The sequence below is a fragment of the Oryzias melastigma genome, linkage group LG24, assembly GCF_002922805.2.
Source record: "Oryzias melastigma strain HK-1 linkage group LG24, ASM292280v2, whole genome shotgun sequence".
Lineage (NCBI taxonomy): Eukaryota > Metazoa > Chordata > Actinopteri > Beloniformes > Adrianichthyidae > Oryzias > Oryzias melastigma.
Window position 1 is genome coordinate 12,249,812 of NC_050535.1, and position 21,969 is coordinate 12,271,780.

Here is a 21,969-nt window from a genome sequence, read left to right on the forward strand (position 1 = left end):
GGTCACAAAAGCCAGAGGTCTTCCTGGCCTTGAGAAACTAACTGGCATGAGAAAGGAAGCGTTGTGCGGTGAGGGGAAGGCGTCCATGACATCACAGCCATCCCCTTCGCCCTGACACAGGCTCTTCTGTTAACAACAGGGAGTGCACGCGTCACTCACTCCACAGCAGCCAACTCTGCTCTTCAACCTCACCATTGCTTAAGCAGAATTCAAAAAAATAGAGGAAAAAGTCGAGATAAGTTACATAACACTTTATTTTGTTACTAAATCAATAGAAAATACCTCAATAAATTAAGATAAATACACAAATATTAAAAACAATGTACAAAAACTGGTAAAAAGGTTATGTTTTTGCACCTTTGTACAGACTTTTTAGTCTTATGCATAATTCCTAGACATATTAAGCAACAGACTTACATTTCTCTCCTCTTTAATGACAAACTGTGTTAGTCTGGTGTAAACAGGTAAACCTACAAACCAGTTCAGTGCTTCCACATTGAAATGAGTTCTAAAACAGAAACGCACATCAAAAACGTTCAGCTCTTTGGTGCAGCCTGGTGTTACAAATGCATCAAGACATCTGCAGAGGATGGAGACTTTGGATCTGGTAGATGTGGCTTTTAAATCTGGAACTGCCCTGTTGATTTTTATGATTTTTTTTTATAATCTAGGCACAGTGTGGTTGCTCAGAGGCACGTGGGAGCAACATTTCTGTCTTGCTGTTCCAGAAACGTAGTGTGCAACATCCAGTCGCCTCACTGCTCAACATGTATCGTTCCTCGCAGGAATACAGCTGCGCTGCCCATCTGAAGCTGTTACGCACAAACCCAAAAGCTTGGTGAAACAAGACAGTAGTGTTTTTTTTTTGTTTGTTTGTTTTTTTAAACATTTTTAGTAACGCGAGGCTCTTCAGGGGCCGTTATGTTGCCGTGACAATAACGGGAACTGTGATGGTTTTCGGTGCAGAGCGATTCTCGTTTTCGATTTGATAGGAAAATCCCGGACGAGCCCCCACTTCTTCATCTTTCTCTTCCTCTGGCGTGTTTGTCACTTCTTCCTGCTCCACGGAGCGTTCCGCTTCTTCCGACAGCCGGTTTTCCTCCTTTTCATCTTCCCTCTAACACATAAATTGGGATCTAGATTAGCTAAAACTGACAGATGCAAGATAAAAAAAAAATACTTTTTTATGCCTCACACCTCTTTCTTTATTCTGTAGTACTCATCAATGGCATATTGGTATTTGGCTGATGTTATTCCAAAGAGGGAAGCCATCCTCTCCCCGAGATAGTCACATGCTAGATAGAAAAAAAAGATTTTTTGGTGGAAATTTACATTAAATTTGAATAGTTTTACACAGTTAAAATCATCTGAAATAAACATAAGTATTAACATAATTGTTGGTAAATTGTGGCAATTTTTTTTAAGTTGCAAGAAATATCACAAAAAGAATAAAAGACAAAAAACATGTCTGGGCTTTATCGCTGAAGTAGCAAATAATATGACTGATGTAAAGTAAAAACGAATTTCCATGAAAATGTTTCAATCTTCTTTTTAGTTTAAATTAGATAAAACTTAAAAATAATTCTAAATCAGTGTTATATATTCAAACATTCATTATTTTCAATTAAAGATAATTTAAAATATATATTTTAATTGATATGTGGCCAAACAGCACAAATTCATGAAGGCATTTTCAAAACATGTCCCAACAAAAGAATAAACCATAAAAAAGTTTTTGATTAGAAAGAAAGGAATTTGAAAAGAAAATGCATTTACATGGCTCAAATTAAGCCAAAAAAATGTTTTTGTCTAAATTGTTTTGATATCATCATGTTTGTATATCAATAGAACTTGGAAAACTTTATCAGGACAAAACTATGAAGAAGTCTTAGGCCTACCATTAAAAACACAAACATGAGAATAATTTATTAAAATCAATTGAAAATTTTATGACAGTAAAGTTGCAAAATTTTGAAAAAAAATTCCTACAGTTGTGAAAAAACATTCAACAATTTACAAGAATAAAGCAATAAATACATACAATGAAAAGTTGGGATTTTATAAGACAAAATACATGTTTTTTCAAAAAATCTGTTACATTTAGCCTTTAAAAACAATTCAAAGATTACCCTTTTAATTTCTGTTGCAGACAAATAAACTCCAACTATTCTCATTTTTAATCATAATTTAACTATTTTATTCTCGTAAAATGTTGACTTTTCTCTAATAATTATACATCGTTATTCTTGTAATATGTTTACTTTTATATATAATTTTACAGCTATTCTTGTGAACTTTTTACTTCTTTCTCATAATTTACAAAAATGCATAATTTAATTTTTTTATCCAAAATGTATGACTTTTTTCATAAAATGTTGATTTTTTTGTCATAATTTACATATTTATTCTTTTTAAATTTTGACATTTTTTGTAAATATTTGACCTAACTTTATTTTCTCAAAATGTTGACTTCTTTCTCAGTAGTTTATGGCTATTAGACTTTTTTATCATAATTTTGCTGTTTTTTTTTTGTACGATTTTTTTTTTTTTTTACAATTTACGACTTTATTCTTGTTAAATGTTGACAATTTTGGTAAATAATTGCCTTACTTTTTTTTCTACAATTTTGACTTTTGTGAGTAGTTTATGGCTATTCGCAAAAAATTTAGACTCTTTTCCTTATTACTTTACAACTTTTCTTGTAAAATTTAGACTTTCTTCTCATAACTTTATAACTTTTCTTGTAAAATGATAACCTTTTTCTAATAATTGTGCAATGTTATTGTCCAACAATTTAAGTTTTTTTATTATTTTATGACTCCTCAAGAACTTCTAACTTATTTCTCATAACTTTACAACTTATATTGCAAAATGTTTCCTTTTTCTCACAACTGAATGACTATTTTTGTGAAATGTTGACATTTCGCTAATAATTGTACAATTTTGCTTGTAAAATGATGACTTTTTACACATCATTTTATGACTTCATCTTTGTAAAGTGTAAACTTTTTGTTGACTTTTACAACACTTTTTCTTGTAAAATGTAAACCTTTTTTTTTTTTAATAATTTTGCAACTTTATTCTCATTTATTTTCTTTTATGGTGGTCCTAATATTCCATCTTAGAAAATAGAAAAATATATATTATTTTAGATTACTATGCTCATGGAATTTAGTGAGTATTGTGTTTTAAGTGTGTAATGACGCTTGTCACACATCATAGTGTGTTTTTGTTGTCTTCCGACAGACAAACAATCAAACCTGAGATGGTTGAGGTGGCTGCTCTCCACATGTGGAACCAGAAATATGGCCCCCAGGTCATCTTCGACTGTAAACATAAAACAATAAATAAAGACGTGATAAATCCTCCGGAGCCCCCGGAGGCCCGCTCTGCCGCTCCTCACCCTCACCGCATCGACCGTGGAGGACAGCAGGTCTCTCTTCTCCGGCTCGCCCTCCTCCTCCTCGTCGGTGCTGTATTCCTCCATGGTCTCCCCGCTGGAGAAGTGGATGACGCGCCGGGGAGCCTTCTCCCTCTGCGGCGGCCCCGCGCTGTCGTCCATTTCCCCGAGCTCCACGCTCTCGAAGTCCTTCCCCTGATTCTGCGACATGAGGGATCAATTAGAGAACTTCACAGGCTTTTGTCTCAGTTTTTTTCAAACAGCTCCGAGGCTTCAGCGCTTTAAATGTGTCCCATATGCGGTGTTAATGTCTCGCTGCCCGGTACGGCCCGGCACGGCTCGGTACGGCGGAGAACACGAGCAGACCACATACAACACACAGCCTGGGGGTAGAAACAGAGGGCGTTGTTCACCGACCTGCACCGCTCCCGCGCCCCCTCCATGGATGCTCGAGAGGTACAGGGAGATGTCAGCCATGTTTGCCTTCTTCTTTGTGGAGATGATGATGCTGCGCAGAAAGGGTCCACTTCTTCCTGCAACGGTCAGATGCGGAAGTTCCACTTCCAGAATTGTTTTTTCTCTCTCTTCTTAAAAAAAAAAGGTTTACTCAAAATTTTGAAATTGTTTTCTAGCAAAATAAATAAAATATAGCAATCATATTTAAAAATTAAATGTAAAAACAAGCAAACAAACAAAAAAAAATACACTTAAACAAAAATCTTAAGTAACAAAAAGTTTACACAGCAAATTATAAAAAAGGAGAGAAAAGAATAAAAATGAATACAATAGTAATAAGAAAAAAAGTATTTACTAGAACAGAAAAAAACTTCAACTAAAAAAAGGTTGCACAGAAAATTATAAATAAAAGAAGAAGAGAAATAAAAAAACAGGCTGAAAAGAAAAATAATATACTAAAACAAAACAAAAAATATACAACAAATATTTGTTTATAAATATATTTTAATACATAGGCATATACAAAATTATTTTAAATAAAATCAAAATCAAAGAAAAGACAAGTCAAATAACAAAACAATCCAATAAAACACCAAAAGCTTTAAATATATATATAAGCAAAATAAATGAATATAAAATCGATCAAAGGAATAGATACATAACATACATTTGAAGTATTTAAAAAATACTTGTGCAACTCAGACAAGAAATGTCTTTATTAAAATTGATGTTTTTTGCATAATATTTAGAAAAAATGTGCATTAAGCAACAAATTCCTAGCTGATTTAGTCCAAAATCAACTTTTTATTAAGCAATTTTTCAAGCTTGAACCAAACTTTTTGTTAAATGAAGCTTTGAAAGATTCCAATTTGCTTAGAAAAAAAATCCAAAAATCGATGTTGAGCTTGCAAACTTCAATCGTTGGCCACAAGATGTCAGTAGACCTTCATCAGACTCTTGCAGGCATTTGTGCAGCAGCTGTGCCTTTGAGTGGGTAGTGAATTATTTGGGTCTGGATAGCTATTTATACAAATCACAGACAGGAACCTGAATATATCCGCACATCGAATAATCACTCACTCTGTTTAGACACTGGCACCCTGGAGAGCTGCAAAGCAACTTCAACAGGAAGGATTTACTGGAGGCCACAAACCACACGACTAAATCTCAAGCCAGTGATGTCATTTTTAAGCTGGAGGCTCTCGCATTAAAAAAAAAAAAGCATTCCCTGCCTCATTTCTGCGCCTACTCACAAATGTTTGCTTTAGGTGCAGAAGGAAATCAGCTTCTTTAAAAATTGTTTTAATAGTCCTCAGCCAAAATACACTTTCTTAAATCCAGAATAAAATCCCAGGATGCTCCTGAGCTTCTGCTCTCTCTTAAGATTTAGAAATTGTTCTCCTGCAGGATTTACAGCTTTACCTGCCTCCTTCGGTTTGTTTATATCAGGCCACATCGGAGGGTCTTTTTTTTTTTTTTTTTTTGGCTTAGCGTTGTTTCACATTAACGACTGACAATAGCATTTCAGCAGACTATTTGCAATCAGCCACTTGACTGATCAGGTCAGCCGGGCACCCAACAAAGCATTATAAATCACCAGCTGTCGAAAATTATGGATTTTTTCAGAGGTTGAAGCCGCAGCAGCGGGGATGCGCCTTTGTTGTCGTTGGTTAAAGGTTACTGGCATCACATATATAGTGCTGTACATCATTTCTTTGATGCATTTAGACAAAAATGACTACAAACACAGCAAATTAGGAGAATCACCTCAATTCAGTAATTTGCAGCTGTGGTGCAGAGGTAGAGTGGCCGACCTCTGATAGGGAGATTGAAGGTTTGGTGTTTTTTTATTTATGATTATGTAATTTTTAATCATAAAAGTGACACCGTTTCTGCAGAGCAGCAGTAGCTCGTTAGAAATTTACCTCTGAGTTGTGGGCGGGGTCGTAGGCATGGAGTAATCTAGTCCCACCCTTCTTCTTCATGTTGATGAGAGCTCTCTGTTTACATACTCTCCCGCTAGCTTACCTCCCTCACATATTCAACCTAACATAAACGGTGCAACAAAAATGTCAATCAATATTGGAGCTAATCAGCCGAATGATTATGACTCGGCCTGGGTATCGGTTATAATTTCCAGAAACAATTCGATTCGATTCACAAGAGCCTGAATTGATTCAATTCCGGTTTTTTCCGATTCTTCGAATTCAATTTTAAGTTTACAAATGTATACACATTTGTTTAGAAATAAAACTTCACACACTGTTTTCTCAACAATCTTTATGTCCTAAACAATTAAGCGTACCTTCTTAGCCGTCACCTCCACAGTACTAGGCTTGCCGCAAGCCTCAGCCACACCAAAGTATCAGTAAAACGCGTTTTAGCTGACATTGATACCAAAATTGGTCAGAGAAATATAAAGATGGCAAAGCGTAAGACTTCCTTTATTCTCTCTGTCCTTGCTTTGCCCCGCCCTCATAATTCCTGGCCAATCACTCAAGGGATTTTTAGTCACATGGTTTTGTTTGCTTTTTTTTTTAAACAGAAATGTCTGGTAAACAGCACTCTGTTACAGGTTTAGGACTTGATCTGGACTAAATTAAGTGGACTTGGTCCGAACCAGCTGACTTTTCCAGTCTTAATACACATTTAATGACCTATAGATGTTGTCTGGTGGGAGCTGAGGGCTTTTTGCAGCAATGCTGCCCATGGAAGATAATATTACAAACACCTTTTTCTGTTAGCAAAAAAGCAAAAAAAGCAAAAAAACAACAACTGCATCTGCATTAGGATAAACCGGCACTTGCTCTTTGCTCCCAAAGCAAACAGAGCTGACCAAAATTCCAAGCCAGGGAAATTCCTAATTATAGTCCCTTAAAAAAATGCATTTTCTTCTCAAGGCTGTATTTGCAAAAAGAAAATATAAACCTTTAAAACATTGGAGCAATATAGTCTCTCAAAACCTCAAGCTTGGTGTGTTCAGGACTCAAGCGCTGCAGGAAAAAAATAAAAAGGGGGTGCAGTGGAATTGTGTGCGATGTATGTTTGATGTGTTTTTATGCTTCATACTAAGCTACTTCTGCTCTTTTACTGACTGCATCCATATTATGGCATCCCGGTGATGTTCCTTTCACACCCCGGGTGATATGAGCTCTGCTGTCGGCGTGAATCATCCCTCTCACTGGCCCATTGCTTCCAGATAGTTATGGGTCTGTGTAGCTCGTCTTCGCTGAGACTGCAGAGTGCTGTTAACAGCTCTGTAAAACATGGGAACCGACACGAGGGGAGCCTTGAGAGGCCATGAAAGACAGCAGAAATGAAAGGCCCCCTTGCTGGAGGGATCACTAAAATGTTAAGTTCCAGAGATGACACAGATCAGTGGACCTCCAACTCTTTTTTAGGTCACGGGCCGAGATAATATTTTCACCGACAGGTCTAAATGAGGCTGAAGTTGGCATCTGATTTAAAAAATTTTTTTTTTTTTTTAAGAGTTTGGTTTCCCCTTAACTTTAGGGGAATTTCGGTTACTCCTTAACTTTCCCCCTTCACTGAGGGCAAAGTTCAGTGAATTGTTTTTACACCAAATTGGTCCAACATGAACTATAGTTTCAAATGACAGTTTTAAAGTGTCTGCAAATATTTCAAAGTGAATGAGGAGCCAATAAAACAAAGTTGTTGATTTGTGAAAGATGATTCTGATTTGTCAAAATTCATTAACCTTTTAACGCTTTAAACACCGGTGTCTAATAGGGCTGCCACGATTAGTCGACGAATCGGCGACTAATCGACTATTAAAATAGTCGACAACTAATTTAATAGTCGATTAGTCGTTACTTTATATTTTATTTGTATGTTTATGACATAGACTTGTGGGAAAACAGTGTGAGAAGCAATGTGGATCACGTTTAAAGCGCTCTTAATCATCCAACCACACTTTTTAATGAGTTGCTGTATCTACATCTCGTAATGCTCGGCTACGGTGGCCGTTTTGGTTCAGTTTTTCTATCCCAAGCACAGAGTCTATTCCAAGGGTGGCCAAACTACGGCCCAGGGGCCATATACGCTTGTTAAACTATTTAATCTGGCCCACCAAAAGGGAACAAATATATTATTCAGATAGACCACGTTTTGTGTAGTACACGGCATAAAAATACATAAAGTTTTGTTTAAAAAACTAGGCAACAGCTTACCTAGGTGTTTCCCCCGATTCTATAATCTAAGTTTTTTTTCCAATTTTTACACCTTGTTTGAAAGAAGAACACAATCTGATTTTGATCCTGTGTTTCCTCTGGAAAGCTGGTTCCACATTCATTCATTTCAAACCAGAGCGAGCTGAAGGGCTCTGTGTTTGCACAGCCACATTGATGTAGCTCATTACACCTGAATCAACAGGCTAAAAAGGGCAAATGTATGATGAAATTTACCGCAGCTGAACCAAGCCGTGTCCTCGTGACACCGGCTGGAAAGAACTCATTTGTGTCCGCCCGCGCTCGTCTCCATCATCTTTACGCGGTTGACATTTTCCCAGGTCGAAACACCTCGACTCCGCGTAACTCTCCGAGGGAAGAAGGGGAAAAAAAATGGATTTCGTGTGCAGCTCCTGCGGGAAATGAGTTATTGAGATATCCACCGTGTTCTCCGGCAAACATTATTGATAAATGCAAAACGCTTCAGAGAGTGGAATTATTTTTCAAACAAAAATTGGGAAGCTGAGTGTAAAACCCATTTGCTCTCTGTAGGCCTTCAGCTGCCTCCATCACTGAAACAAAGTAATTACTCATCAAATCCAATTGCATCGACACTTTTATGTGTAAACAGCATGCAAGACTATCCCATTGATTATTTAAATGTACCAGCATACATCAGGATGTTTTATTAAATTGATCCGGCTAATTGTTTTGCTATGTAAACCTTAGCTATAGTCTTGATTAAAGTTGCTCACTAAATTGGTTTCCTTACCCAGTTACCTAGTTAGGTATATAGCACAAAAAATGAAAGGCTTTTTTCCGTCTTTTAACATTGATAATTAAAATATTCCCGACACATTTATCAATTGGAAATAAAATTGGCTAATTTAGTAATTGAAAATGCCTGAAAATCTAAACGTGATCCTTTAAAATGCCCTTTTCGTAGTCAAATGCACCTGTAGGGGGTTAACACCTATGGTTGCTGCAGGTTTTTGGGTTGTCCAGGCCCAGGAATACCTGCATCTTACGGTGTATTCGGACTAAACAGTCTCTTGGTCCTTAACCTTAAGCTTAAGAGTGTCTTCAACCTTTCTGCTCCAAACCAAAGCTTGTAAACAAATCCACGTGACTGAAAACCTCTTCAGTCATTGGCCAGGAATTATGAGGGTGGGGCAAACTTGTGGGAAAACAGTGTGAGAAGCAATGTGGATCACGTTTAAAGCTCTTTTAATGATCCAACCACACTTTTTAATAAGTTGCTGTGTCTACATCTTGTAATGCTCTTCTACGGTGGCCCTTTTGGTTCAGTTGTTCTATCCCAAGCACAGAGTCTATTCCAGGGGTGGCCAAACTACGGCCCAGGGGCCATATATGGCTCGTTAAACTATTTAATCTGGCCCACCAAAATAGAACAAATCACAAAAATAATCCTTATTTACGTTTTTTTCCCCCCTCATAATTGGGGTGTTTCCCTGTAGATTGCACACTATTAATACATTGTTTTTTTTTTGTTTTGTTTTTTGTTTTGTTTTTTGTTTTTTTTTTCTTTGTTTAGAGGCAGAAAGTTGTCCTGCATTTCTCTTATGTTGGAAGTTTACGTTTATTTGTGTATACCGAATTGGACAGTCCTTTTTCCTATCATTCCAACTCCAAATGAACGCAGAATTTCTCTGAGTTTATGATTTTCTATGAAAAACATTAAACCATTGTTACAATTGGTACTAAAATGAGAACTAAAGTCACAGTTTAAAAAAAAAAAACACCCAAAATGTTAATCTTAGTTCAAAATTAAAACATGTTTTTCATCCAGCTTTGATGTTATTTCTTTCTCTTATGAGGTGGATTACCAAAACACCCCAAGCATCTGGTCCTGCTACGGCACCTTCTGTCAAATTTGACATCCCTTTTGGCCCACAAGTCAAAAAGATTCCCCACCTCTGGTCAATTCAAACTGAGGAAACAAAACTGGAGCTCAGTTAGAATGGAAATTAACTGAGACAACCTCAAAAGATGGATCAGAGATCGGTTCCTGGTCTTGGACCAGGGTCCGTTGGGTGTTCTAGATTATTGTGGGAAGCAAACTCTGGTTTACGAAAGTGAACCGAATCTGTCCAGTGTGAATACACCCTTAAACAGAGCACAAGGGTGTCTCACTGTTCCCTCAAGGCTTGTGTGCCCACCTCAAGGGACATTAAGAAAATGGAAAGTACAGCAAGTTTATCATGAAGTATCTGTCAGGATGCCCTAAAGCCGTACTCTAATTTTTAGAAAGGTGTGAGTATTGACCACCTACTAACCTAAATGCCTATTTTGCAGTGTGTAAAAAATACTGCTTCAACAAACATTACTGTAACTACGCCTTGTGGCGCGGAAAATATGGTAAGGTGTCCAAAATCCCAACTCCAAAAAACTCCTGTTCTGGTCACTGAGGCAGCAGAGCTGAATCTTCTAGAGCATGTGTTTGCCCTGCTTCTCTGCACCCTGATGCTATGGATATGATGGACAGTCCATGACAGACAGAGCTTGCCCTGAATTCTTCAGTCTGAAAAAGCAAAAAATCCAAACTGATCAGATATCCGACCTGATCAAACGGCGCTAAATCTGAACAGATCACTCCAGGAAAACGACATCAGCAGAAACCCATTTACATGATTAATAACCAGCTGTGGAGGAAAGGGGAAGCCATGTATTATTAATAAAGGCCAGAGCAAAGTGTTTATAAGAGTGGATGAAAATGCTTGTTACAAGCTTCAAAGAAATTCAAATTCTCACCTTCTGAACTAATGATAAAACCTTTTTTTTTGAAGGATTTGAGAGTTGCATCAGTAAAATGATCCGAAGGTGGACCTTCTAAGTGCCTAATGCAATTTATTTATTTTTTCAGAGCCATAAAGCAGAAGTTAAAATGATTGTAGCCATCATTACCTGCACTTTGCATCAGTTTTATTCCTCTTTTAGTCTGTTGCTCAAAAGCTAATAGGAATACGGACCCAAGAGGCCAAAGCCTCCATCAGCCATGGCAGCTTTGTAAATGTTTGTATAGAAGAACAAATTATGATGGAATGCATTTTTCTGTTTAGGACTAAATTACAAATACCTGTAGATTTGTTGTTGCCGGACAGCTGCACTTAGTGTTGAGGCAGTTTTCAATTAAAGTCATGGAGCCTGATTAGTTCACTTTGGGACCACTTACACAAGCAGTCTCCAATAACCCTTCTGTAAAATGTCTAGTTTTGCTAAGTGGTTTCAAATTCTTTATGCTTAGGTGTAATCTATAAACATTTTCTAAATTTTAATAATGATTTTAAGAATAACTACACTCAAGTGGGGGATTGGATGGCAAAGGATGATAATCTGTCCAGAGTGTATCAGGACGAGCTCTGGTATGCCCAGCGGGTTGAGGACAAAAGATGGAAGTTCAGGACAAAAACGCTTGTATTGGGTTAGTGTTCAACCCGCTGAGGAAGTCATTGAAAATATCACAACCTGTTAAAATTGGGGTATTTGAACTCTGGCTGTACCACCCAATTTGGGCCACGCTGCTTCCGTTGCTAAAATCGTGCCGTGGGACATCGGATCGCCTCAATTCATGTCTGTGTCCATTGATTTGACATTGAAACTGGCTAACTCCACCACATGACACGTGTTTGGTGTGAATGCAGCATAAAGAAACTAAGGATGTGCCTTCAACTGGGTGCATCTCTCTACAACCCTCGATGGACCTGGACTACCACAAATCATGTAACATTTATATAGTTCAACTCCTGTATGGGTGTATGTGACTCTCCATTCATTTTCATCCACGACCAGGTTTCGGGGGCAGCAGTCTTAGCAAAGATACCCAGACTTCCCTCTCCCCGACCACTTCCTCCAGCTCCTGTAGAGGACTCGGAGGTATTCCTGGGTCATTTGAGAGACGTGTCCTGGGTCTTCCTTAGAGCCTCCACCCAGTGGGACATGTCTGGAACACCTCTCCATAGAGATGTCCAGGAGGCATCCGAACCAGATGCTACACCAACTGGCTCCCCTGGATATGGAGGAGCAGCAGCTCTGCTCTGAGCTCTCTCTGGGTGAACAAGTTTCTCACCTTATCTCTAAGCGAGCGCCCAGCAACTCTATGGAGAACGTTCATTTCAGCCACTTGAATTCAGGACCTTGCTCTTTCAACCCAGAGTTCATGACCACAGGTGAGTATTGGAACAAAGATTGACCGGTAAATCAAGAACTTTGCTTTTTGACTCAGCTCTGTCTTCACCACAAAAGACCAGTACAGTGACCGCCTAACAGCTAACTCCACGCCAATCCGCCTGTTGATCTTACACTACAATCTTACCTAATTCATGAACAAGATCCCAAGATAATGTAGCAGGAGCTGGGCTTTGATTGAGACCCAAAGGGCTTAATAGTGACAATTCTATTCTTCTTTGCACACACATTGACTCACACATCTTTCGGGCTTGTTAAGCCATTTTTAAACCTTAAATAGGGTGCAGTGGTAGGGCGGTTGACTCCTGATCGGAAGCGAGCAGGTTCGACTCCCGCCTTGCCTGCCCATGTGTCGAAGTGTCCTTGGGCAAGACACCTAACCCCAAATTGCCTCTGGTGGGAGGTTGGCGCCTGTGTTCGGCAGCGAAGCCACCGCCAGTGTGTGAATGGGTGAATGGGTCTGCGACTGTGAAAGGCATTGGGCCCTTGAAGGAAGGTAGAAAGTGCTATACAAGTATTTACCATTTAAATAGAAAAGGGTTTACATGCTGATGGACTGGGCAACTTCTTAAATTCAACTGCATATTTTGCTTGTTCATTCAGATGTGGATCTGCTCTAAAGTGGATCATTGTTTGGCTTTAGTGAGCAGCAGCTGCACACTCATTGATGAAACAAATGAGACTCTTGTGCTGCTTTCTGACAGCTTCTTGTTAAGGAGGACCGGATGTTTTCTCATCTACATTGAGGCTTAGTGACATAAAAACACAAGTAAAGAACACAGTGGGCATCAATTTAGAAATACAATAAACATGGATCATCCTTATAATAGAAATCAAATGACAGACCTGTTCTCCAAATGGAACGAAGTGGTGAAGACAAAAGAACCGAGGGTATGGTGTGACGCTGCAGTTTGTGTAACAGTGCCTTTGTGGAGTGCCTGAGTCATCATCTGGCCTTTAGATGAGCTCCAGTAGTTGAATGGCACCGTGTTTATACCGCACAATTTACACAACAACAATAGATAACCAGGGAGCATGTCAGAGAAAGCGTCAGGGAGTACCATAAATCTTCCAATAGTAGCCCTGGCATTCATTCAAAAAATATTCGGACAGCTTGGCGTTTAAAAGTGGCCAGCAGTTGTTGATGGCTATTACTATCCTAATAAATGGAAAGGTGATGATTAGACATGGTTCATATGGAAGTAAAATTGCATTGTATCTATGGCCACAAAATGTAAGCAACATCAAATGAACATTTCAGGACTTAAAGTCCTAGTCCAATCATATTTTGACATGTAAAAGCATCACCGTTGGTACTTTAATTTTGATTATGCAAAAAAAAAAAAAAAAAAAACTCCCTCCATCTAAGACATATCCAAGACATTTTGCCTCTGAGTTGTGGGTGGGACTGTTGGTGCGTCAGTAAGCCTCCACTGATATCCCATGAGCCCTTTGTTGACACTTACAGCTTACAGCCCCTTACAACCCCAGTAACGCGTTGTTTCCTCACTGGATACCTGCTGCTTATGCTGATCATGGTTGTAGAAATTGGTGAATTGCCCCAATCGATTGCAACAATCCCACACCTACCTGTCGCTTCACCTGTGGTAAGTGTTTCAGGTGCTGAAGGATGCATCACACAATACACACACATGCTAAACAGAGGTGGGTCCCAGTGACCCTCTGTCTGTCCTCTACGCTATGCTTTGTGGGAGGGGCCTGGAGCTGGTGTAGGGGTGGTAGTTGTGTCTTGGGTTCATTGGTTCCTGGAGTCTAGAGGGCCCCCTGTCCAAACATTGAGGGAATCATTAGAGGGATTTTTTTGTGGACTGCATGGTGGCGCAGTGGTTAGCGCTCTTGCCTCACAACGAGAAGGTCATGGTTTGAATTCTGTGGAGTTTGCATATTCTCCCTGTGCATGCTAGGGTTTTCTCTGGGCACTCTGGCTTCCTCCTACAGTACAAAAACATGCTTCATTGGTTAATTGGTTATTCTAAAGCAGGGGTGTCAAGATCCAGGCTTCCAGGGCCAGTGTTCAACATGTTTTCCAGCTAACCTGCCATTGAAGCTCCTTATTGGCCAAACACATCTGATCCAGGTAATCAAAGGCAGATGAGAGGATTTCTGGAAAACCAGCAGGAGGCTGGGAGTTTCTACACCTCAGTTCTCAAGTGTCCCTAGGTGTGCGTGTGTGAGTGTGTGGGAGGGATTTTGTGCTGTGTGATGGACTGGTGTACCCTGCCTTCACCCAACAGTAGCCAGGATAGGCTCCAGTAACCCCAAATGGCAACACCTAATTACAGATACTATTTGACATTACATATCTCAGGGGAGTCAAACTCCAGGCCTCAAGGACTAGCCTCTTGCTGGTTTTCCAGAAATAATGTCTTATCTGCTGCTGATTGCCTGGAACACATGTGTTTAACCAATAAGGAGCTTCAATGGCAGGTTGGTTGGAAAACATATTGGACACCTGGCCTTGAGACCTGGATTCTGACATTCCTTCGACCATTTACATGATCTACGCAAATTAGCTGATTCTGATGTGAAGAAAAGCAACTTTTTTAACCCTCTCAAACCTTTTTCACAACTTCCTTTGAGGTGGCTACACGGGCTAAAAGGGGACTAACCCTCTACAACTCTCTAGGGCAGGGGTGTCCAAAGTCAGTCCCTGAGGGCCAGTATCCTACATGTTTTCCAATCAACATCCCAATGAAGCTCCTTTTTGGCCAAACGCACCTGATCCAGGTAATCAGCAGCAAATAAGGTAGAGTTTCTGGAAAACCAGCAGGAGGCCTGACTTTGGACACCCCAGCTCTAGGGGCCAGAACATCCCAAAAACCTGCAGCACCTGTATGTCCAACCACCATACGGGTGCATGCGACTAAGAAAATAAAGACCAAATGTGAAATCAAACCTGAATATTGATGTGCAACATGAACCTGGAGACAGATGGAAACACAATCATAAGCAGGGTCGGAAGCAGGCTGAGAAAATCAGGAATGTGAGTCACAGAGAGATCCAGAGGTACGGGTGGACGACAAAAGCAATGCAAAGGTTACCAGAAATGTTTCTATCACTGTCCAGCAACGGCAGCAAAGAAAGCTGAGTTATTTTGCTGCCCCGCTGCAATTGATCGATGATGGTGGTGAACCTCAGAGGAAGCGTGCTCTCGCCAGTCATACAAAGCCCTCCTCAGGCCGTGGATGCCTCTCCGCACATGTGTACAAATGAATGTGTGGGCACGGTGCATTCCTCTGGAGGCAGGATGCCGTTTCCACATCCTTCTCCGTCTATAATTAGCCATCCTGATGAAACAGAGGCTTGCTGGTGCTGGCGGGATCAAACTGTGATGAGCAGGCAGCTCTCTTCACGGCACACTGCAGACGCCAGGTGGCTGCCCTTGAGCTGAGAGCAAGGCCTCATGCAAAAAAAAAAAAAGTGCATCTGGAGGGCAATTAATCAGGGAAGGCAATTGCGATATGACATGATGCACTTCAAGCAATCATAGTCAAAAGGAGGCTTAGTGATTGGACATAAGCTTTGATTGTTCAGAAGATGAGGCTGCGTTTTTAAACCAAGCACTCTCCGTTTATTGATTCATTGAGTCATCTTCAGCTTGATTGATAGAAATTGACTCCATTATTGTGTTTTCTGAAGCATTCTTTGATTTCTTTCTATATCTGCACTCATAATGCTGTCCTAATGACACAATTTCACATTGAGGGTAAGAAAATTCTTCCTCTGAAGTGTTAAATCACTTTTTTTTTTGTTTTGGCAGCATAAAGATGGAGCTATACGCCTCCCGGTGATGTGTTCTTGGATTTTGAAATATGAGTATGTCAGTTGGTTTAGTGCTTACCATAAATCCAAACTGAAATGCCATACAGTATGCCGTACCATGCTGCGAAACAACAGTTTGTCAATGTTACAAAACATGATGTTTTGTTCTTGAACACAACTTAATGCTTTGTGTACCCACAAGCACGAAAACGGCTACACACATAAAAAACAAAAAAAGCTGAAATTAAACTTTATGAAAAAGAATTTTGACCGTAAAAATTGAGTTTATTGTATCAATCCGTGCTTTTTCTTACCCTGTCTGTTACTAACTACTTTGACTTTCACCAAAAAGTTCACATCGCCCTCAGCAACACAAATTCAAGGGGGACACGTTACACATATTTCTATGATAATTTAAGGCTCTGTGACCAAAAAATTAAAAATCAAAAGTATCCCTGCTTAAGAAGGACACGTGTAACTCCGCCTGAAAGTTTGCCAACTTTATGAGTAATTGGGAGAAGGTGATATGGTCAGATGAGACCAAAATTGAGTTCTTTGGCATCATGTCAACCCATCATGTTAAAGGAAGAAAAAAGCTGCCCGTGACGTCAAGAACACCATCTCTACTGTCAAGCATGGAAGTGGTAATATTATGTTTTCGGCACAGGGTTAGTCCACCATGTCAACGGGAGGATAGACTGTCTGGGCCACTCCATGACCTGGATATACTTCTTCTTCAGCCAATCCTTGGTTGCCTTGGCGATAGGCTTTGGCTCACTGTTGTAAGAGATCCACAACCCTTTTTTAAGTCTCATGACTTAAGAAGAGAAGGAGGTTCTCACTCAGTATTTGACGGTACATGACATCAACCATGCAGAAAACCTATGGAGAGAGCTGAAGCTCAGAGTTTGCCAAAAGATCTTAATGATTTAGAGGTCTTTTGCAAAGAAGAGAGGACCAAAAATCCTCCTGATATGTGCAGAAACTTGCTCATCAACTCCAATATTATAAAACCTCTGAAATAATAAGGGTATGCCACAAGATGATAAGTCTTTCTGACTAAAGGGTTCAAATACTTGTTTCCCCCAATGAAAGACAAATCATTTTCAATATTTTTTTTAAGTTGAGATCCTGATTTTCTATTCCTCACTGATCAAATGAACGTTTTAAGATGACAGAATGTTACTTTCCTTTACAAAATCAGCAATGAATCAAATATTTATTTCTTCCACTGTAGGCTCTTGTAGACATTATGATACAAAAGCCAGTCTTTTGCAAAGGCTTACAATTAACTCCTAGTTAAATAAAAATGTTTCTCCCAAAACATCTCAGTGGGGTTCTGGATGAGGTTACTGTGTGGAGGCCAGGCCACCTGCCACAGCACCCCATCACTCTGCTTCTTGGTCAAAGGTAATAGAAATGCAGCTAGTGAGAATCTGCAATATAAATAACCATGAAAGAAATTGAATGAGAAGGTGTGTCCAAACTTTTGGCCTATACTGTAAACAAGTGAGAACAGCCCCTTTCAGGAAGAGTCAGCGCTGCCAACACTGCCCCCAGGCTAACACAAACACCCTATTTCTTTTTCCTTGCAGTGCTCAGCAAAAAGTTTTTAGTTTAGCTGTTTGTTACTTTAGATGGTATACACATCCATCTTTTTTTCTTGGGAGAAGCGCAGTCAGGCCACAGAGGTGTCCTATAAATCCTTCCCAACCGTGATTTTGTCCTACCTACATTTAATGTGCATGCACAAATCGAAAATACGTCATCTTTTTCTGTCTTAACGCATCGCCCATAAATCTGATGTTTCAACATTTTCCCAAGGAATCTGAGGATAAAATTATTGGATTTATTTGTCTCAGCAACGTCAATAATTATTCGATTATTTGCGAAAAAAAGGGTCATTTTTCAACTGGACGGAATAAGAATCAGAGTTTTGTAAGAAGTTATTTTTGAAGAAAGATGCGATCAAAACACCGGCAAGTGGACGGCCTGCATGTTCACCGGTAGGTTTTGTTTTAGGCGGATGGTTTGTATGTGACGAGCAGAAAAAGTGACTGAAATTCATGTTGGCTCCACGTCATGCGGGGTTATTGCATTGCCCGCTTGTATTTTAATTGCGTCCCATTTTAAGTTGGCCACACAAGTTTAAAAAGAAACTGAAAGTAAAGTCCATTAGCTGTCACAAATATGCTGTTCGGGTTTGATCCAACCCATGGAGGAGTGCCGAGCTGCAACAGCAGGTGGTTTAACCAGACACCGTAACCGTTCTCCTGAACGTAACCTTACGTCTGCATCTAAAAACATCAGGACTGGCTACACGCATATAGAAAATGATGCACTATTACACATCTTCTGCATTCTGGCATTTCATTTGATTTCTAGTTCAAACAATCAGCATGAAATCAGTATGAGCTCCAGCTAGTGCTGCTGCAATGCAGCCAAAATGATCATGTTTTATTTTATTTTTATTTTTTCATGGGCTTATCAAAGTGTGTGCCTCGGTGGCATGTCTGGGGGGATAAGGGGCGGGGTTACGTAGCTCAGCGCCATAAGCCACGCCCACACAGAGGGATTTTTTTTTTTAAGCGAAGGCTTCAGATCAACAGGAAAAACAGCTTTTTAAGAATTTTAGGATGTGGAATTTTTGTTAAAAACGTCAGAGTCCTGATTAAAACCCCAATGGGAACATTTAAAGAAAATATTAAAAAATTGTGGTTGAGGGATTTTAAGGAAATACTCCCAAAACATTAAAAAAAGGAAGCCAAATGCTGCTTTAAAGAAAAAAAAAAGAAAAAAAAGGACTCATTTGTTCCGAATAAGCTTTGAACTGAGTGATTCTTCATTCTAAAACATACGCACTAACAGACTGCACCACCATTTAGAAAAAAGCCTGTAGCAAAAGTAAGGGCAATTCGACTGTTAAAGATATTTAAAAACTAGATAAAAGCACTACATCGCCACTTAAATTAATCTTTTTTTACCAAAATTCAGGAGGGGGGTGAATTTCAAAGCAATTTTATATAAGTAAAGCAGACAAAGCTCTTCTTTGAGCCCTTGTTTCTTCCTTTTTTTAACCTTAAAGTTTTAAAGTTTTAAAGCTCTTATAGTTACTTACATCAAACTTTTGAGTTATTGTGTGAATGCTGTGTCAGTGATCCATTTTTCTTTAAAAGAAATGTTCAAAAGCTCCTTTTTCAGCAAAAACTTTTGAGCTCTACAAAACAATAGAAGTCAACTAGACTTTCAACTACAGAAACAATTCAAGTTTTAAACTATTCAGCAGACTTTGGGCTCTTGAACTTGTATTTTTATTTTTAAAACTCCTTATGGTTGACATGTCATCTTTGAGTCAGTTATCAGTTATGAATGAAAAGCAACACAGATTTAGTGTCAGTTGGAAGCAGGCAGCAGAGTGAAGAAGAGTGTGTTAGAGCGGGAGGAAGAAAACGCATCAAGTGGATTCAAGCTGCTCAATTTCTGCCATTGTGTCCCTCACAGAAAACATTTTAACATCAAAATGTAGGCATTTTTCCTGGCTTTCAGACGATACAACTTTGAAAATCCTGAGCCATGTAGTTTTCTTACAGTGGCCCCAAATATCAGCAAAAACTGAAGATTTGCTCCATTCATTTCAATGCTTTTTCGGGGGAGATTATTTTTTGAGGTGCCTCGTTTGTAACTTGCGAGTACTTCAATATATTTGGGCACAAAAACATGAAAATTGCACTAGATGTAGTCCAACATTTCTAGATTCTGACGGTGTTTTAACTTTTCCTCTGAGGAAAACGGTTCAAAAGATATGAGCTTTTGTTTGGACCAAGTGCCAGTCATTTATTTTCAGTAAGAGGCAGACGCAGACCTGCGTCTCCCTGTGTGTGCTTGTTGCCATGACGACCTCGTCATCATGATGTCATCATGATGATGTCATAGACAAGAAGACATGAGGTGATGCCATTTACCCCGTTGATGACTTGTGATGATGTAATGCCATGTCACAAGATCTTAGGTGACACACAGATGATGTCATCCCGTGTCACAAAACCTCATGAGAACCACAGAAAATGTTTTTAAAGCTGTCATTTTAAGCAAAAGTTTAAAAGTGTCTGCAGGACAAACGGCCAATCTAGGTTGGATTCTACAGTGGAGGTAGCAAAGAGACCAATACTTAAAATGGAAAAAGGAAATTGGTTCAGCGGGGTAGTGGTCCAAGGTCTCATAATGGAGAGACTGACCCATTACCTCAAACAACTGACAACAGAGCAACTGTGTCAAATGATTGCAGGAACTCCCAACACAGAAACAAAAACACAACTTGCAGGCCTTGGGGAACAGTTAATAAAATTAACTATGGATGCCACAATCAGGATTGTGTCCGAAAACATCGGTTGCACCTTTGAAAATCCCTTGGAGAAGGAAATAGAAACCCACCAAAAGAAAATCAAGGATCTTGATGAAAAAGAAGTTGGCAGTTTTGATAAAGAATCAACTATTTACAGAACTGCCAACGTCATTAAGCTCTCTTTGGAGAAACTCGGACATGGCAAAAAGAGTGGGAAAAAGCAACCGCCAAGTAAAAAGAGAAAGGGGTCTGTCCAATCACTCATTAAAACCAGAGACGCACAGGTTGGCACAGAATCTTTGGTACCCGAAACCCAAGATGCAATGACGCAGACAAAGCTAAAGACATTGGACCAAATGGTTCAAACAGAAGCTATGGATGCTACTATTGGGATTGTGTCAGAAAATATCGGTTGCGCCTTTGAAAATTGCTTGGAGAAAGAAGTAAAAACCCACCAAAAGAAAACCAAGGCTCTTGATGAAAAAGATGTTGGTAGTTTTGATAAAGAAACAACTCCCAGCATCATTAAAGAGTCTTTGGAGATTCTCAGCCATGTCGAAGAGAGTGGGAAAAACCAAGCGCAGAGTCAAAGGAGAGATACAAAGGTTGGCACAGAATTTGCAGCACCCAAAACCCAAGATGCAATGACACAGACCAACCCAGAGACATTGAACCAAATGGTCCAAACAGAAAGCATGCGTGTTGAAACTTGTGATGCCAAAACACAAACCAAGAGTGTCAAAGTTTTAACACAGGATGTAGCGGTCCAGGCTCAAGTAAGAACCTCAGATGCAGAGGTTCAAAAAGACATTCCTGTAGTTGAAAAAAAGAATGCCAAAGTCCAAGTTGAAGTTGAGACAAGGAATGTAGAAGTCCAGACAGAAAAAATTGTCTCAACAGAGAAAAGACAATCTTGGACTCAAACTGTGGAACCACTAAGTTCACACAAGTTCACAAAGTTCTCTGTGGAAACCCAAACCAAAGTCCAATCACAGGATGTATGGACTCAAACAAAAGAATACAAACAGAACAAAATGGTTCAAACAGATGTAAACGTCAGCACGCTTGAATTAGTGGTTCAAGCGTCTATCAAAGAAATGGTTATGCTGACAAATTCAAAATCCAAGCATCACTTAAGTGAACCTGAGCTCCAGAACATCACTCAAAGACTTAGTAACAAACTTTGGGACATAGTCAAGAAGGAGGAGATTCAGATGAGCAAAAAGGACATATTGACTAAGCTTACCAAGCTTGTTTACAAAAGTCTTTATAAAAGATGGGTGGATCCAGATGTTTTGTTTATAATGTTAAAGTTGGACAGAAGAGTGAGCGACGAAATAATTTTGTTAACCTTTAGAAAATATCTGATAAGGGAAAGTCGCTTCAAAAAATTCTTCTCTTGGTTTTCCTGTTCTCGAAGTTCTTCTTGATCAAGAATCAAGAAAAGGCTGGAAAAAAATGTAGGTTTAAATAACATAGTTAAAAAAGACGTTAGTGTCTAAGTAAAACCATATTAATTAGTTATTATTTGACAGTAGGATAAACGTTAGTCTCTTTTAAAAAAGAGGACTTTATTTGATAGTAGGAAAAATAAA

The 21,969-nt window shown here is 39.3% G+C and overlaps 2 protein-coding genes across 3 annotated transcripts; one reads left to right on the forward strand and one right to left on the reverse strand.

The window, feature by feature from the left end:
* Positions 1-236: 236 nt before the first annotated feature.
* On the reverse strand, positions 237-3,963 carry LOC112158521 (protein FAM177A1). 2 transcript variants are annotated; one of them, XM_024291955.2, is made up of 5 exons: positions 3,818-3,963; positions 3,410-3,601; positions 3,261-3,327; positions 1,198-1,295; positions 237-1,117 (listed from the first exon to the last, which is right to left on the reverse strand). In XM_024291955.2, exons 1-5 carry the CDS (start codon positions 3,875-3,877, stop codon positions 920-922), a joined length of 615 nt encoding a protein of 204 aa, XP_024147723.1. In that variant the 5' UTR covers positions 3,878-3,963; the 3' UTR covers positions 237-919. The 2 variants fall into 2 exon arrangements, with proteins under 2 accessions (XP_024147723.1, XP_024147722.1); XM_024291954.2 differs by having other exon boundaries at positions 3,404-3,601.
* A 15,401-nt stretch (positions 3,964-19,364) lies between these two features.
* On the forward strand, positions 19,365-21,255 carry LOC112158415 (the record flags this gene model as incomplete). Its single annotated transcript, XM_024291774.2, is given in 1 exon segment — positions 19,365-21,255. A coding segment is annotated over 1 exon segment (1,050 nt), but the record flags the coding sequence as incomplete, so codon positions are not given.
* Between the last annotated feature and the right edge of the window lie 714 nt (positions 21,256-21,969).

What these genes read in the sequence shown, in the direction of transcription:
- LOC112158521 (XM_024291954.2), bottom strand. Translation starts at nt 3,877, where the DNA reads ATGGCTGACATCTCCCTGTACCTCTCGAGCATCCATGGAGGGGGCGCG. An exon ending in AGCCACCTCAACCATCTCAG is followed by an intron (nt 1,296 to 3,260) that starts GTTTGATTGTTT and finishes TTTTCTATCTAG; the next exon opens with CATGTGACTATCTCGGGGAG. An exon ending in ACTACAGAATAAAGAAAGAG is followed by an intron (nt 1,118 to 1,197) that starts GTGTGAGGCATA and finishes TTTATGTGTTAG; the next exon opens with AGGGAAGATGAAAAGGAGGA.